The sequence below is a fragment of the Myxine glutinosa genome, chromosome 3, assembly GCF_964187855.1.
Source record: "Myxine glutinosa chromosome 3, kmMyxGlut1.1, whole genome shotgun sequence".
Taxonomy (NCBI): domain Eukaryota; kingdom Metazoa; phylum Chordata; class Myxini; order Myxiniformes; family Myxinidae; genus Myxine; species Myxine glutinosa.
Window position 1 is genome coordinate 78,146,125 of NC_136263.1, and position 18,944 is coordinate 78,165,068.

The 18,944-nt window shown below is 46.4% G+C and overlaps 1 protein-coding gene across 1 annotated transcript in view; it reads right to left on the bottom strand.

Moving 5' to 3' along the window:
• The window catches only part of LOC137424208 (uncharacterized), a 48,233-nt gene extending 31,531 nt beyond the window's left edge, over positions 1 to 16,702 (bottom strand). The window contains exon 1 of the mRNA XM_078773581.1: positions 16,081 to 16,702. Coding sequence (XP_078629707.1) covers positions 16,081 to 16,702 — 622 coding nt within the window. The remainder of the gene's footprint in view (positions 1 to 16,080) is intronic.
• Between the last annotated feature and the right edge of the window lie 2,242 nt (positions 16,703 to 18,944).

Below are 18,944 nucleotides of genomic sequence, written 5' to 3' on the forward strand. Positions count from 1 at the left end.
TCTCGGGATATGCTCCGCAGGTTGGTCGGAGCGATGAAGAGAAGTACAAGTTCTGGTGTGCGATAGAGAAGCTGATGGAAAACGTGAAAGATGAGGAAGTTGTTGTGGTAGGAGGAGACCAAAATGGACATGTGGGAAGGAGTATGGATGGTTTTGACGGAGTTCATGGGGGTTACGGATATGGTGTGAGAAATGGAGAAGGTGAAAGGATTTTGGAGTTTGCTGATGGAGCTGATTTGTTGATTTGTAATACTCAGTTCCAGAAAGAGGATAATAAGCTTGTTACATACACGTCAGGTGGGTCGACGACAACCGTTGACTACCTGATGGTGCGTAGGCGAGATAGGGGGCACCTCCGAGACACAAAGGTGATCCCGGGGGAGGAGGCTGTTTCACAGCACCACTTGGTTGGCTGCGACGTAAGGGTGAAAGGTGCGAGGAGAGCTCGGCGGGTGAAGTACCAACCGAGAATGAAGGTGTGGAGGTTGAAAGAGGTGACAGTAAGGGAGGCATTAAAAGAGAGGCTGAGTAGGGTCGAGGATGATGTGGTTGAGCTTGAAAGTGGTTGGATGTCAATGAAAGCTAGTCTGTTGGGAGCTGTTGGTGAGGTATGTGGATGGACAAAAGGACCACCGAGGCACTCGGAAACATGGTGGTGGGATGATGAAGTTGGAAAGAGGATTGACGAGAAGAGGAAGAAGTTCAAGGAGTGGCAGAAGGCGAAGGGTACGGGAGCAGAAACAGCAGAGCATGAAAGTTATAAGGCCGCCAGGAAGGCTGCAAAGAAAGAGGTAGCAAAGGCGCAGGAGGCATGTAGGAAAATGTTCAGAGAACGCTTGGATTCGGAAGAGGGTCACAGAGTGGTATTCAGGATTGCAAAGCAGATAGCGAAAGAGAGGTGTGATGTGATGGGGGTGAGCTGCTTGAAGGATGAAGTGGGACAAATCGTTGTCGACCCAGATGGAATTAAAGGAAGATGGAAAAGATATATGGAAATGCTGTTGAATACAGAGAATGAATGGGATGGCAACATAGAGAGTAACCCAGTTTTAGGACCGGCAGAGAAGATAACTGAGAAGGAAGTTGAGGAAGTGATAAAAGCAATGAAGGGTAGAAAAGCGGGAGGGCCGACGGGAGTTGTGGGAGATATGTTGAAGGCAGCAGGAAGTTGGGGTGTGAAGAGAATGACAGAGATCTGTAATCTGGTGGTGAAAGAAGGCCGCATTCCAGTGGTTGGGAACTGAGTACCCTCGTCCCTCTATACAAGGGGAAAGGTGACCCTCTGGAGTGTGGCTCGTACCGAGCGATAAAGTTATTGGAGCATGCAATGAAGGTATTGGAAAGGGTGTTGGAGAGGAGGATAAGGAAGAAAGTGAAGATCGACGAAATGCAGTTTGGATTTATGCCAGGAAGAGGAACGACAGACGCGCTTTTCATTGTGAGGCAGTTGCAGGAGAAGTACATGGAGAAGAGGAAGAAGTTGTTTCTTGGGTTTGTTGATCTGGAGAAAGCATTCGATTGGGTTCCACGCAAAGTATTGACATGGGCATTGAGGAAGTTACGAGTGGAGGAATGGTTGATCAGAGTAGTGATGGCAATGTACAAAAGAGCGCACACAGCTGTAAGGACGAAGGACGGGAACAGTGGTGAGTTTGAGGTGAAGGTGGGAGTGCATCAGGGGTCGGTACTAAGTCCACTACTATTTGTAGCTGTGATGGAGGTGCTGGCTCAGAACGTAAAGGAGGGTTTACCGTCGGAGTTGTTGTATGCAGATGATCTGGTGTTGATTGCGGAAAGTATGGATGGACTGAAGGAAAAGATGAACACGTGGAAGGAATGTATGGAGACAAAAGGTCTGAAGGTGAACATCGGAAAGACGAAGGTGATGGCAAGTGGTAAAGCATGTGGTGAGGTGGAAAGAACTGGGAAGTGGCCCTGTGCTGTGTGTAGGAAGGGTGTCGGAGTGAACTCCATTCAGTGTACAATGTGCGCTGAGTGGGTTCATCAAAAATGTAGTGGTCTGAGAGGGTCATTAACCAGTGTGGCAGCTACATTCAAATGTAAGGTGTGCACAGAGGGAGCTGCAGATGGAGGAAATGTTGAGTTGGATCTTGGAGACGGCGTGAAGCTGGAAGGTGTGAAAACATTTTGCTACCTCGGAGACATGCTGAATGGAGAAGGTGGATCAGACTCGGCAACGGTTGCTCGAGTGAGATGTGCATGGAAGAAGTTTCGGGAATTGAGTGGCGTGCTGATGATGAGGGGAGTGTCATTGAAGCTGAAGGGAAAGGTGTATGCTGCATGTGTGAGAAGTTTTATGATTTATGGGAGCGAGACATGGGTAAAGAACGTAGAGCAGCAACGAAGGTTGGAAAGGGTGGAAATGCGAATGGTTCGACGGATGTGCGGAGTATCGTTGAGAGAGAGGAAGACAAATGATGATTTGCGAAAGATGATGGGAATAGAGCCTGTGATTGATGTTGTGAAGAGGAACAGGTTGAGATGGTTTGGTCATGTGTTGAGGAAGGATGAAAGTGACTGGTTGAGAAGAGTGATGGAAATGAATGTAGAAGGAAGTAGAAGACGGGGAAGACCGAGAAAGACTTGGCTAAAGATGGTGGAAGAAGAAATGCAGGCAAGGGGGTTAACAAGGAGAGATGCAGAAAATAGGGCAAAATGGAGAAGATTGTCATAGGGACCGCAAGGCTAACCCCTGCTCTAGCAGGGAAAATGGCCATAAAATGCATGTTGTTGTTGTTGTTGATAGGAGGTGTTATTTCCATTTCACCTCGAAAACCTCCTCGTACGAACACTCCACCCCTCCCCCTTTCCCTCCCCCTACCCACAACCCTCATGTGACGTCATTACACTTACGAGTCGCCATGTTTTTGGGTGGGGAGGGGGAGGTCCGGGGGGTGGATGTCACTTGGAGTTGTAAAGCACAGTCGAGCCTCGTGGAAGAACTAAAATGAGTACAATGTAGGTATCAGAATACAACAGCAGAAAAGGGATATTTGGGAGAGGGAGAGAAACAACAATAGCAGAGTTGAAGGCCAAGATGGAGGCTGACTTGGACAGACAATGGATGTGCGGAGGAATGAGGGCAGGAGAGGATGCATGAGGCGGGCAAGGTGGAGGCTGACTTGGACAATGGGTGTGGGGAGGAATGAGGGGCAGGAGAGAATGCATGAGGTGGACAAGGTGAAGGCTGACTTGGACAGACAATGGATGTGCGGAGGAATGAGGGCAGGAGAGGATGCATGAGGCGGGCAAGGTGGAGGCTGACTTGGACAATGGGTGTGGGGAGGAATGAGTGGCAGGAGAGAATGCATGAGGTGGACAAGGTGAAGGCTGACTTGGACAGACAAAGGGTGTGGGGGGGAATTAGGGCAGGAGAGGATGCATGGGGTGGGCAAGGTGGAGGCTGACTTGGAGAATGGGTGTGGGGAGGAATGAGGATCAGGAGAGGATGCATGAGGTGGACAAGATAAAGGTTGACTTAGACAATGAGTGTGGAGAGGTATGAGGATCAGGAGAGGATGCATGAGGTGGACAAGATAAAGGTTGACTTGGACAATGTGTGTGGGGAGGAATGAGGGGCAGGAGAGGATGCATGAGGTGGACAAGATAAAGGTTGACTTGGACAATGAGTGTGGAGAGGTATGAGGATCAGGAGAGGATGCATGAAGTGGACAAGATAAAGGTTGACTTGGACAATGTGTGTGGGGAGGAATGAGGGGCAGGAGAGGCTGGATGGATATACAAGGAAGCTATTATGGGAGGAAACTAGAAATTTGGAAGGAGGAGGGTTTGGTTTGGGGTTAACGAGGGTAAAAAAATAATATCATTCTTTTGGATTGGGGACCATCTAAGATGGTGGTGAACATCTGTCTTGAAGACCTGAAGGGAAAATTGAGATAAATTATTGTCAGCAAGTAGCAACGAGAACGCCACTCAGGACAGCGCATACTCCTGCCGTGGGTGGCCGCTGCTGAGCCCTATCTTCCAATGGTAAAAAAATCCTTCAAAAAATTCCTGGATCCGGAATAATATCCTGAGCTTCCCCAAAAACTAATCAATTCTTCCTTATCCCAAGGGCAATCATCCCACCAACTTTCATCCAAATCCATTCAGAACTTTTCCAGATATCTTGTTCACAAACACACGCACACACACACACGGACGGACATGATCGAATGCATTACTGCCTGACGGGAGTAATTAACAAAGCAAAACGCCACGTGGTTTGTATCATCGTTTTTACTTTTGTTAAAATGGGGAATTTTTACGCTGTATGTTGTCATTCGTACCAATATGCAGGATTCGTACCAATATGCACCAGGAATCCCAGTTGTAAATTTACTTCTTGATAAAAAGAACATTTTAACATTTAGCTTTTAACATTCAGCTTTCATATTGCAGACATTTATTCCTCATGACATATTGTCAACCTGATAAGATGTGATTGGCTGAATTATGTTGCCATGGCAACCATCTCGGTAACTTGGATTGCGCACATGATATTCCAAAAACAGTTTAAGATTTCGTTTCCATATTACACTGATCTATTCCTCATTCTATCCAAAACGCAGGAACCTGGAGTAACAGCTCCTTGTTTTAGATAAATTGGGATGCTGCAGAGGTCACTAAATTTCTGCAGTTTCTTGCGTTTTTCTGTGGCCCCACAGTTCAGCAGATTTGCGATGACTAATTGTCGTAATTGGCCAAAGTGGCGAATTGGTGAGCCGACTATGTCAGCCATTCCTCAGATAAAACTGGAATGTCCGACCAAACTATGGTCACAACCTGCGACAAAAGCCAGTCAGGACCGATTGGAAAACACACATTTAATGCGATACCAGTATTAAAAGATGAACAGCATCATTGGGAAACATACATTAAATGACCTGTTGAAAGATGAACAGCGCGATTGGGAAACATACATTTAACGAACAATGCAATTGGTAAACATACTGTTCCGTTTGTGGGGGTAGGTTGTCATTGTGCTGTGTTGTCGCTATGAGCATGGACCGCGTGTGAGTAGGATGCCCATCTCGATGTATGTCAGAAGAAAAACTCTGAGCTTAAGGTTGTTTATGTGTTCTTCACACGGGGGTGAAGCCATGCTAATTATCTCGATGGTTTAAGATAAATCTCCCCAGTTTGTGAATGCCTCCTGTGATTTCTCCTCTGTTCTTCCAATTATAATAAGCCGGCCACAAAAACCTACGTCATTAAACCACGACAACGATAACAGCAAACGTCATAGAGTTATACTATAGGCTAGAGGGCGACTCACTATGCCGCTTACAGAACCCAGCCGTGCCACCATGGATATCCGGCCGCCATGTTTTTGGGGGGCAACAAGTACACGGATGCGCACACTAACGCTATGGTGTCAAAGAATGAGTCGCCGTTTAAAGTTGATTTTTATTATTGCACACCGCACCTTTCCGATGCCATCTCCAAGCGCTGCATATCGTCATTGCCGGGCAGCGAAGGGGGCTCGGCAATGACGCACGCTGAAAGGGAGTACTCAGTTTTCACTCTGGTTGTTTGTTTGTTTTCTTGTTTAACACCACACCTTTTCTATGCCATCTCCAGGTGCTGCATAACGTCATTGCCGGGCACCGAAGGGGGCTCGGCAGTGACGCACACTGAAAGGGAGTACTCAGTTTTCACTCTGGTTTTGTTTTCTTGTGCCAATGACCATATATATTTGGTCATGCCAATGACCAGGTGATTTGGCTGCAAAGGCTATTTTTGATTAATTAATTAATTAATTAATCAATTATTTCGTTAATTATTCAATTAATGACTAACATTTTTTTTTTTTAAGTTACAGATTCTGATGAAATGGTGGTGGTTTATGTGTTCTGTGACCGAATTGATTAATAATTAAAATTTTTAATGATTATTATTTATTTATTTTCATTATTAATTATTTTTTATTTTCTTTCTCATTTGGCCAATATCTCTGGCACATTTTGAGCGAGGAAGCTAATATTTGGACATGACAGTGACCAAGTGATGAGGCTATCAAGGATATTTTTGATTTATTGATTAATCATTTAATCGATTAATTATTTATTTATTGATTAATCAATTAATTATTTAATTTTTTATTCGTGACTTGTTTAATTAAATTTCTAAAAGTTACATCTTCGGATGAAGCACTCGTGGTTTAGTTATGCTATAAGCCAATTGATTAAGAAAATATTTTATGACAATCTTTTATTGATTTTAATTATGCAATTAATCAATCAAATATTGTGCACCTCTCCCTCCAAATACAGGCTCAATCAGCTGCACGGGGGTATTGCCGGGCGCCTGAGGCGCCCCGGCCATGCCGCGCTGGAGGATATTTAATTATTTCGCATGGGGGCGGTGTACGTTGAATGTATCTGTACTTGTTTGTTTCTTTTTTTCTTTAATCCAAACGAACAATATAGTCATTGCCACTATTTATCACACATTAAAGCACCAATCTTGATTTAAGTTGGCAACCACACGAACGAACGAACGAACGAACGATACATTTTTTTACCTGGAAAAAAAGTTATATATTCCTGATTATTAATGGAGTGTAAAACAACTCATTATAAAACACCCATGATAAAACTAAGTAATTCTCGGTCATCTGGACATTCACTCTGCTCATTGTAACGGGAAGCGGGGCACAATTACATTTACAGTGCATTCAGACCCCTTCACTTTTTTCACATTTTTTATGTTGCAGCCTTATGCTGAAACCGTTTAAATTCATGTTTTTTTTTTTTTGTTTGTTTTTTTTTTGTATACAAGATCGAGGCTCGTGAAAGAGCGAACATTAATCACACAGAAAGACAAACCGACACATAAAACATATAACATCGGGAGCGGTAGACAAGATGGGGAGAGAGGGGGAAGGACACAAACACAACATTTGAGAGCAGGGACCGAGAGACATGGAGACATCGAGAGATCTGAGAGAGGGCGAGGGCTTTGGGGGGGGGGGGGCATGGGAAGGGGGCGGTGGGAGAGGTATAAAACATATGGACACTGCCAGGACTTCCAGGAAAGAAGTTGGAATTTCAAACAAGGTGGATCTGGGGTGAATTAGCGGGGGTAGAAAAGATCAAGGTTTTGGATGGGGGAAGATAAGAGATGGTGGTGAACAGCTGTTTTAAAGACCTGGAGGGAGGAGTGGGATTGAAGGGAGTGAGGGAGTTTGTTCCAGAGGCGGGAGAAAAGAGGACTGAAAGAGTGAAGGTGAGCAGAGAGCCGAGATTTCGGCAGTTTAACCATCAGAGGGTTGCTGGCAGATCTTGTGCGACCTGTAGGAATATTTGGGGGACAGAGCACAGAGAGAGCTGGGGGTGCAAGGCCGGAGAGGAGTCGGTAGAAGACAGAAAGACCACCTACCTGCCTGCGGTGAGTGAGTGAAAGGCCCTCAGAGATAGCTTCATCGCGGGAGATTCCAATAATTCTGAAAGCTATGGTTTCAACAGCGTGAAGCCGAGCTAGGTGTGAGGCAGGAGCACCAGCCCATAGGGGAGAACAGTATTCCATTGAGCTGCGGATGAAAGCCTTGTATGTGGTGAGGAGCTCAGGTGTGCCGAGGAAGGACTTCGCACGACGGAGGATGCCCAGTCGGCGACTGGCTTTGGAGGCCAGCTTGGAAATGTGGTTTTCCCAAGAAAGATCATGGCAGATAGTGAGACCCAAAATCTTGAGCGACAGAACTTCTTGGAGAGGATTGTTGAGAAAGTAGATGGGAGGGTTGTCCAGTCGATCTTTTCGGAGAGACATAGTAAGAGTGTGAGATTTGTCAGGATTGAAAGACATGTTCCACTTGTTTGACCAGTCTGTGATTTTGTCCAGGTCTTCAGAGAGTGAGGAGGCAGCAGACTGCCAATCTGAGGGAAGAGGATTGGAGCGGCAGAGAGTGGAGTCATCAGCAAAGAGATAGAGAGGATTTTCGAGAGAGTCAGAGAGATCATTGATGAAGACCAGAAAAGGCACGGGGCCCAGAACACTGCCTTGGGGAACTCCAGCCTGAACAGGAAGAGGAGATGAGAGAAACCAATTCAGGGCCACACGTTGACGACGACTAGAGAGGAAGTCCGCCAGCCATGCGTGGAGATTTCCATGGATATCAAAGGAGGAGAATTTGGTGAGCAGAGCGGGGTGCCAGACCGTGTCGAAGGCACGTGATATGTCGAGGGAGACAGCTCTAATTTCCTGTTTGGCATTGAGGACCTCCATCCATTGTTGAGACAGCAGAAGCAGCATGTCCAGAGTAGAGTGACCTGGTCTGAAACCAAATTGATGATCAGAGATCAAGCCATTGGAGAAGAGGAAAGATTTCATATCCGAAGCAATGATGGATTCCATGACTTTGCTGATAATTGGGAGAAGGCTGATTGGTCTGTAGTTGCTAGGATCTGTTTTTGCACCTTTTTTGTGCAAAGCGGTGATGTTGGCTGATTTCCAAGCAGATGGCAGTTGACCTTGAGCAAAAGAGAGGGTGAAGAGAACAGAGAGAGGGTGAGATAGAGCAGCAGAGCAGGATTTTAGGACCCGTGGGCTGATGCCGTCGGGTCCAGTTGCAGAATCAGAGTCTAGGGTTGACAGAAACTTTTCCACCTTGTCAGGAGGAAAGGACACGGAGTCCAGGAGCAGCAGGGTACGACTGGGTATGGTGGGTACAGAGAGGGATGGGTTTGGGACACAAGATTTAGAGGCAAACACAGAGTTGAGGCATTCAGCTTTTTCACGTGCGGAGTCAGCTGTGTAGCCGTTTGAGGTAAGGGAGGGGATGGAGGGGGAACAAACACCAGAAACGGATTTGACCAGACGCCACCAGGATTTGGAAGAGGGAGACTGATAAGAGAGTTCGGTCTTGAGAACGGAGAGATATTGTTTCCTGGCTCTCCTGAGGGTGGACACACACTTGTTTCGGGCTTTGTGAAAGGAAATGAGATTTCCTTCCGTTGGATTTGCTTTCCAGGAGACGAAGGCAAGTTGTTTCTGGGCAACAGCCTCACCACAAGATTCCGTGTACCATGGACGGGAGGAAGGGTATGACAACTGAAGACGAGATGGGATAAATCTGTGCATGAGAGAGAGCAATTTACTTTGGAAGAATTCCCAGGATGAGTTGATGTCAGAGGTGGTAGAGATGGGAGACCAGTCCAGATGATTGATGGCTGCTTGAAGACCGTGCCAGTTGGCCTGAGTGAAATGCCAGACTCGTCGACGCTGAGCAGGCTCCCTGAGGATGGTCAGAGAGATGTCCACTTTAACAAGGACATGATCAGATGATCCGATCGGAGCAGAAGAAGAGCAGCAGACATTTTCAGGGAAGTTAGTCATAACCAAGTCCAGAAGAGAAGATGTTCCGTTGACTGAGATCCGGGTCGGGAAATTGACAGATTGTGTCAGTCCCAGTGAGTCGCAGAAGTCCTTTGCTGAGGAGCCATGGCTGGTGAGAGAGGTACCCACACCCAGCCAACTGGCATGATGACAGTTGAAATCACCACATATGAGGAAGAGAGAGTTGGGATGAGTAGATAGAAGTTGGTCCATATCATCAGACAGCGAGATGTAGATGGAGTCATCACTGTTTGGTGGACGGTACAACACACATATGAACAAGAGGTGGGAGCGAAGGGGAAGCCGTAGCCAGAGGTATTCCTGGGGGTGAGGTGGAGAGAGTGCAGTGCAGGGCGAGTGAGGAAGAGAGTTTTTCATAAAGATAGCAACCCCGCCTCCAGGACGAGGCTCAGGTCTATCATACCGGAGGAGGGAGTAGCCCGGGAGAGATACTATGGAATCAGAGACATCATAAAGGAGGAAAGTTTCTGTTAAGCAGATCACGTCTGGTTTGACAGAAGCAACCTGTATGGAGAGATCAGTTAAGTTTGAACGAAGGCCCTGGATGTTTGAGGTCCATACCGTTAATGAAGAGGAAGGGGGAGCATCAGATACAGAACAGGGGGGAGGAGGGGTAGGGTAAGATGTGGAAGAGGTGGAAGAGGTAGGGAGAGCTGTTGAAGGTGTGTCAGAGATTTCAGAATAGCTCGGAGAAAGGGAAGGATGGGGCGGACAAAAGGTTTGATGGTGATTGGGTGACCCACAATGAGGTGTTATTTGAGGAGGGGGAAGAGCGAGGCAGAAGGTTGGGGGAGATGGAGGTGAGAGTTTGAAGGGGGAAGAAGCGGGGAGGACGCTTTGAGGAGGGGGAGTGAGAGGGGGGAAATTGAGAAGCAATGAGGGTGGGGAGATTTGAAGGGGAGGGGTGAGTGGGGAGTTTGGGAGGGAAGGGACAAGGGGAGGGATTTGAAAGGGATGGGATATGGGGGAGATTTGGAGGGGAGGGGTGAGGCAGGAGTCAAGGAGGGGAGGGGCGAGGGGGCGTCTTGGCGGGGAGGGGTGAGGGGGTAGTTTAGGAGGGAGGGGGCAAGGGGGGAGATTTGAAAGGGATGGGTGATGGGGAAGATTTGGAGGGGAGGGGTGATGGGGAAGATTTGGAGGGGAGGGGTTGTGGGGAAGATTTGGAGGGGAGGGGTGAGATTGGATTTTTGAAAGTGTACGATTTATGGGAAACGAACATTTATTGCAAAATGAGTTTCTTGTGACCTTCGAGTTAAAAATACGTTTAAGGACGCTGGATGGAGGATGGAGTGCAGGAGAGTTTAGGGAATGTAGAAAAAAGGCACTATAGGAGATGGATGTTTTTTTGGGGATGAATTGATTTGGTGAGCAAGTCGAAAGCAGCCTTTTAAAGAAGAAGAAGAAAAAGGTGTTATAAAATATGACGGAATACATAACTTGAGGGGAAAGTGTAAACATTGAAGGTTAATGAGTGAAAACTATCTGGGGAAATGGGGGAGAAACACGTGGTCGAAGAACGAACGAACGAATAAGAATGAATAAACGAATGAGAACAGAGAAGGAAATGTTTTGTTTTTGTTTTTTTGTTTTTTTTTTGAGATGAGATTTACACAAGGAAGTAGGCAATGGGTGAAAAGACCCATTTTACCTCATCAATCTACACTCAATACCCCATAATGACAAAGAGAAAACAGGATTTTAGAAAGTTTTGCAAATTTATTAAAAAGAAAAAACTGAAATATCACATTGACATAAGTATTCATACCCTTTGCTATGACACTTGAAATTTAGCTCAGGCTCCTCCCATTTATCTTGATCATCTTTGAGATGTTTCTACACCTTGATTGGAGTCCACCTGTGGTCAATTCAATTGATTGTACATGATTTGGAAAGGCACACACCTGTCTATATAAGGTCTCACAGCTGACTGCATATCAGAGCAAAAACCAAGCCATGAGGTCGAAGGAACTGCCTGCAGAGCTCAGAGACAGGATTGTGTCGAGGCACAGATCTGTGGAAGCCGACAAAAAATCTCTGCTGCATTGAAGGTTCCCAAGAGTTATGTGGCCTCCATAATTCTTAAATGGAAGAAGTTTGGAACAACCAGGACTCTTCCCAGAGCTGGCCGCCCGGCCAAACTGAGCAATCGGGGGAGAAGGGCCTTGGTAAGAGAGGTGAACAAGAACGCGATGGTCACTTTGGCTGAGCTACAGAGATCCTGTGTGGAGATGGCAGAAACTTCCAGAAGGACAACAATCACTGCAACACTCCACCGATCTGGGCTTTCTGGCAGAGTGGCCAGACGGAAGCCTCTCCTCAGTGAAAGACACATGAAAGCCCGCTTGGAGTTTGCAAAAAAGCACTTAAAGGACTCTCAGTCTGTGAGAAACAAGATCATGTGGTCTGATGAAACCAGGATTGTACTGTTTGGCTTCCGTCTTGCCACAGCGTGAAGCCGAGCTCGGTGTGAGGCAGGAGCACTGCCCCAGAAGGGGGAACAGTATTCCATTGAGCTGCGGATGAAATCCTTGTATGTGATGAGGAGCTCAGGTGTGCCAAGGAAGTTTACTGGTGATTAAAGCACATCATACTTTGCCCGCAAAAGGAAACTCAACAATATTGGCTCCATCCTCCCAATATCTTGCCACTTCAATGTCCTCACCTGCACACCTTCCCATCATGACCAAGCACCTGTACGACTGCTTTTTACATATCTCCCCTCCTCCTCCTTTCTTCCCAAGAAAGGAGGAGGGGATATATATATTGTTGTGAATTTGGGGAGAGGAATATCTAGAGTCAGGTAGATCTGTATCGGTAGGTATTCGACTGTCGCGATAGGGAATCTACCCTGTAATAAGTTCTGTGTTTTTAGGCGGTGTGTCGGGATAAGAGTATACCTGTGAACATACCAGGATGTTCGGGTGTTAAATAGTGTAGGGAATAAGATAACACCCATTGTGTGCAAAACCTGGTAATCATTCCTTTGTCCCTTATGGGAACGCACACCTATAAACACTTAGATAGGTCCTTTAGTGCACACATTAATTAATTCCCCTCCGTTACCACAACGACTTTGACAAACAGGCAGAAAGCCAGGACGGGGTGCCGCCGATAGGGCCGCAGCCAGCCGCACCACCGGCTGGCCTGGCGGCCGTCCTCGTGGCAGAGCTGGGGGCCACGCCCAGGAGGACTGTTGACTGGGCAGGGAGAGGAACGAGCAATACCACCAGCGGAAGGGACTCGGCCAATGGGGGGGGGGGGGGGTGCCGAGACCGACGTCACAGGCCAGGCCATAAAAGGGCGCGCTGCATGACATTTTCAGCAGCTCTCTCCTGGCTTCCTCGCGCTCGTGGTTTCCTCGCGCTCCTGGCTTCCTTTCTGGCTTCCTCTCTAGGTGCTGTTCTCCCTGTCTTAGCTCTCTCTCTTCGCGGTGGACCTCGTGTTGGAGATCGGCCCCTTCAGGATGGAGATTGGCCTCGTGTGGGGATTGCTGGCCCTGCATCGGACGTGTGGTGCTTTTGGTTCCACGTGGTGCTTTTGGTTCCGCATGGTGCATTGGATTGGTGCTCAGAGCTCGGAGCTGCGTTGGACGGGGACACGACATGACTACAGATGGACAGATGAGCTCACACTACATTACACAAACCCACGACGAACGTGTTCTTTTATTAATTCATTTTCCCCCGTCTCGTATTTGGAAGTCGGTGTGTGGGATCCCAATTTAGGACCACAATTTATTCTTCGTCGCGTTTCCGGAATAAACGTGTTTCTTTTTGTACATTTTACCCTGCATTTTCGTTCGAGTTCATTCCCTCAATAGGTAAGCGCTCTCGCCTCTTCCTCTTCCCTTCTTCTTCCCACGGTTGAAAGCAAAATCCGTTTTGGTCGTCGCCTCCGTTAAATCCGTTCGGTCTTCCACGGTCCCTGGTATTAAACGGAGGGATTTGCACGACAATATATATATATATATATATTGTTGTGGATATGAGGATTGTATTTTATTTATTGTGTGTTTATTAATATTGCTTGATTCTGGACCCTCCTGCCTCCAGTGTTGTGTAAAGGTCAATGGGCGTCCCATAATTAGTCCATAAAGCATACACGTCAGCCAATCATAGATTTCCCCCTGGTTGATAGTTATATCTTTATTATGTGTATTAGGGTAAGGCCTTGTCTCCCATTAAGATGACACTCCATTGCACCAAGTGAAATAGAGTAAATTCCTTTCACACACCCCTTTCATCATTGCCAAGCCTCGATTGCCAATTACATCCCCTCCAAAACCACCATTGAACATGTGCTCGGGTCAGGGAAGACGAGTGTGCCCGCCTGTCATCATCAAGGGCGGAGCCAGAGGGTCGTGCGACCAACCAGGGCCGAGGTGAGCACACCGAGGGGCGTGTCCTAAAGGCCGGCGGCTTGATCGCCGGAGGCGCTATAAAAGCGCGCGCGCAAGGTACTGCGTAAGAAGATCCAGGGAAGCACAAAGCCTGCTATTCGTCGCCTTGCTCGCCAAAGTTGGACCAAGCAAGAGAGTTGGGCAAGAAGCAAGCACGTTGTTCAGTTGTGTGGTTGGACCAGATGAGTCCTGGCAAAGCACGCGACGTCCACAGAGCAGCGGCAGTCATAGCAGCAACGATAGCAGCTTGGGGCCTTGACGGCAGTTCCGGAGCAGGGCCACGAAGGAACAGCGGCTGTTAAACGTGCCGATCGTGCTGCAGTACCATTGGACCTTCCTCTCCCTCCAGCCATCCACCTCCTGCCTTTCCATCCTTCTTGTGTACGTGAGTTTGTTTTGTTTGTTCTGTCCTTGGGTTAATTAAGACTGTAGGTAAGCTAGCGATTTTCACTGTGTCTCTAATATCTTCTGTATATTATTTTCTTATCTTTCCTTCTCCTTGGTTTTTTTGAGCCTGTAAATAGTAAATAAATTATATTCGTATTTCCAACCTTTTTGTCTTCTTCTTCTTCACATCCGTGTCGCCTTAGTCTTTTCCCTATTGAATATCTGTGGCGCGATCCGGCCAACGTTCAGGAATCGGGTTAGTCGGGGTAACTGTTAGGGCCGTGGGGCCTCCGCTCAGCAAAACCAACATCTTATCCGCGGTCCGTAACAATATATATATATATATATATATATATATATATGTATATATATATATGTATATATATATATATACATATATATATATATATATATACATATATATATATATATATATATACATATATATATATACATATATACATATACATATATACATATATACATATATATATATATATATATATATATATATACATATATATATATATACATATATATATATATATATATATATATATGTATATATATATATATATATATATATATATATATATATATATATATATATATACATACAGTGAAACCTTGACTTACGAGTGCACCAACTTACGAGTTTTCTGAGATACGAGCCGTCGCTCGGGCGGTTTTTTTGCTTTGTGATGCGAGCCGAGATCTGAGTTACGAGCTTACGCCACCCGCCACTAGGTGGCCCAACGAGCATTCAGGTCACGTGGTTATCTTGCCGTGCAAGCATCTCTGCCGTATATCGCTGCTGCTTTGTTTTCGCATTTTGGTTATTTTGGAAAATTTCTTAGTTTTAACCATGGGTCCTAAGAAATTGAGTGCCAAGGGCAGTGCTGAGAAGAAGAAGAGGATGATGTGCTTGGATATAAACCATGCAATCGTCGAAAAACATGAGCGAGGTGTGCGTGTTGTCGACTTGGCGAGGCAGTACGATCGTAGTACTTCTACGATATGTACGATTTTGAAGCAGGAGTCGATAAAGGCTATAACGCCAGCCAAGGGCATTAAGATTATTTCAAAGCTCCGGACCTCTGTCCATGAAGAGATGGAGAAGTTGTTGTTTGTGTGGTTGACGGAGAAGCAGCTCGCAGGAGATACCGTGACCGAGAGCATCATCTGTGAGAAGGCACGAGACATTTACGGGGATTTGGTGCAGCAGACGGCGGGAACATCAATGGACGAGGCATCAGAAGAGTCATTCAAAGCCAGTCGGGGATGGTTTGATAATTTTAAGAAGAGGACCGGCATTCACTCCGTCGTCAGGCATGGTGAGGCAGCAAGCTCGGATGTGAAGGCAGCTGAAGATTTTATTATAACTTTTGCCGAACTGATAGAAGCCGAAGGATAGGGTAGCATGGGGCAAGACGCCCCCATTAAGCAAGATTGCTGATATCTGCTCCTGTTGCAGCTATAGAGAACTAAAAGTAAATGCAAACAATAAGGACACATTAGCACTACATAATAGCACAAGCACACCAAGATAGAAAAAAAACGAAAAAGAACAAGAAGTGAACATTTTTTTTTTTTTTTTGGCCTCTTTGCCCCATGCCGGAGGTAAAACGCCCACCAGGTTGGGGCAAAACGCTTACTATGGGCGTGTTGCCCCTGAGAAGTGAGCGTTTTGCCCCTTACTTCCGAATTACATAAAAAGAAGATAATACTAACGTCTGACTAGAAAAACATAGTCTCCTACATAGAGGAAATTTCACTGTAAATACAAAATGATTGTGGCGGAGCATCTTTCATGAGGGTGTCCACCATTCGCTTACGGGGGAAAATATACATTGGAGGTAGGAAGACACCAGCTGCACTGCAGGCACACACAAGTGTCACCAGAACTCCTCGCTCACCACTTGTGACCTTGCCGACCTGTCGAGCACCTTTTGTGGCCATGACTTTCCCGGGCTTTTGAACAGTTGTCAGCCCTGTCTCATCCATGTTCCACACTCTTGAAGGGGTGTAGTCTTCAACTGTCAAACACTCCTTGAAGAGGTCAAAGAAACCCTGGACCCTGGGTTTATTGAAGCCCACAACACGCGCTATGCTGGTTGCTTGAGGCTGCCTGAGGGTGAGGTCGTGACGGGAGAGAAAGTTCTGGACCCAGTCCTTTCCTGCCATCCGGGACTCTCTGTTGAAAGGGTGGCTAATTTGAGCCTTCTCAGCAACATCAAACGCTAGACGCTGCATGTCCCGCATCCTCAGACCGTACAGTCGCCTCTGCATCTCCGTTACATGTGCTTTCAGTTGCGCGTCGATCTCAGGAGGAAGGGCGTTCTTATATCTCCCAAAATTCAGCACACCGGGTGCTGCTACTTGCTGGTCTCTGTGCCTTCGTAGGGTACGTGCCGGAACACCAAAGTCCTTGCTGGCACGAATGAGTGGAAGTCCCTCGCTCACTGCTGTCAAGGCTGCAGACAAGTTGCTTTGGCCATAATTGCCCCTCTCTGTCTTCCTTTTGTATGTTCTCACCATCATGTATCTGTTGACAAGTGTTTAAAAATGATTCAGTCTCTAAATCATAATTTCTTTTATTCATAACTTAGCGGAATATGACAGAGAGAGAGACAGAGAGACAGAGAGAGAGAGAGAGAGAGAGAGAGAGAGAGAGAGAGAGAGAGAGAGAGAGAGAGAGAGACATGCAGTACTCTAGCATTTCAAGTCAAGTCGGTATTACATTCAGTGGAATGAGGGGCACATTAGGCGTCTTGCCCCAACATCCCAGTGGGCGTTTGACCCCCAATCTGTTACAAATCTTATCTTTGGAAATCTGACTTAAAACAAGGGAGGCAACTAGTTTAGTCTGGCATCAACAGATAGCTAACAGATCCCTATAACAAGAAAAAGTAGAGACGTTCTGTTTCTTCTGCTATTTAGATGATGGTACTGAACAAATGAAGTATGAAATTTACAACAAACAGGAAGAAAACAAAGAAAAACATCTGAGAAACGTACCGCTTTCTCTGCCTGTGTCGCCGTCGTGGCGGGAAAGGATGTTTGCGGAAGGAAGCTCGCAAGGCATCATGGGGCTCGTTGCATCACGTGGTTTAGTATATATTGTGTGTAGGCGTTTGACCCCTACTGGGCCTCTTGCCCCACCCTAACCTACATCCCCCAGCAAATCTTCAACTGTGACGAGACAGGGCTCTTCTGGAAAAAGATGCCGAGGAGGACGTATATAATGGCAGAGGAGAAGAGCATGCCAGGCCACAACTTGTTCAGAGTGCCGGCGATAGCTCGCCTTCTCTTTGTGGAAGACACGGTGAGATTTTTTTTTCTTTTTTTTTGTATACAAGATCGAGGCTCGTGAAAGAGCTAACATTAATCACACAAAAAGACAAACCGACACACAAAACACAAAAAACAAGGGGAGCGGCAGACAAGATGGGGAGAGAGGGGGAAGGACACAAACACAACATTTGAGAGCAGGGACATCGGGAGGACTTGGGGGGAGGTGGGAGAGGAATAAAACATATGAACACTGCAAGGACTCTGGGGTGAATTACCGGGGGTAGAAAATATCAAGGTTTTCGATGGGTCATTGATGAGGTCATTTCGATGAGGTCATTGATGAAGACCAGAAATAGCACAGGGCCCAGAACACTACCAGAACACTACACAGATCCTCATTTCGATGAGGTCATTGATGAAGACCAGAAATAGCACAGGGCCCAGAACACTACCAGAACACTACACAGATCCTTAACATCCAACAACTAATGGGACGCAAACGGGGCGCCAAGTTTAGCGGCACACACATTGATGAATCACCCTGCCTGTGAAACACCGACATGACAGGTTATAGCTGGGTCGGAATTCAAACCCAGGCGGGACAGTTTAGAGTCAAGTGTGCGTACCTCCAGTCCAAGCCATCCTGCCAACTGGTATGCTGCATACAGGTGAAATATAAAGCACGAGATATTTATATATATATTTCAAAAAAAATTGGTGTGGTTTTTGGGGGGCTGGAACGGATTAATAGCATTTCAATTCATTTTAATGGGGAAATTTAATTTGAGAAACGAGCAAATTGAGTTACGAGCTCGGTCACAGAACGAATTAAACTCGTAAGTCAAGGTTTCACTGTATATATATATATATATATATATTGTTGCTGAAATGAGGATTGTGTTTTTTTATTGTGTGTTTTATTAATATTGCTTGATTCTGGACCCTCCTGCCTCCAGTGTTGTGTAAAGGTCAAAGGGCGTCCCATAAATTAGTCCATAAAGCATACACGTCAGCCAATCATAGATTTCCCCCTGGTTGATAGTTATATCTTTATTATGTGTATTAGGGTAAGGCCTTGTCTACCATTAAGATGACACTCCATTGCACCAAGTGAAATAGAGTAGATTCCTTTCACACCCCCCTTTCATCATTGCCAAGCCTCGATTGCCAATTACATCCCCTCCAAAACCACCATTGAACATGTGCTCGGGTCGGGGAAGACGGGCGTGCCCGCCCGTTGTCATCAAGGGCGGAGCCAGAGGGTCGCGCGACCAACCAGGGCCGAGGTGAGCACACCGAGGGACGTGTCCTGAAGGCCGGCGGCTTGATCGCCGGAGGCGTTATAAAAGCACGCGCGCAAGGACTGCGTGAGATCATCCAGAGAGAACATTAAGGAGATCATCCAGAGAGATCATCCAAAGAGATCATCCAGAAGATCATCCAGAGAGATCATCCAGGAGATCGTCCAGGGAAGCACAAAGCCTGC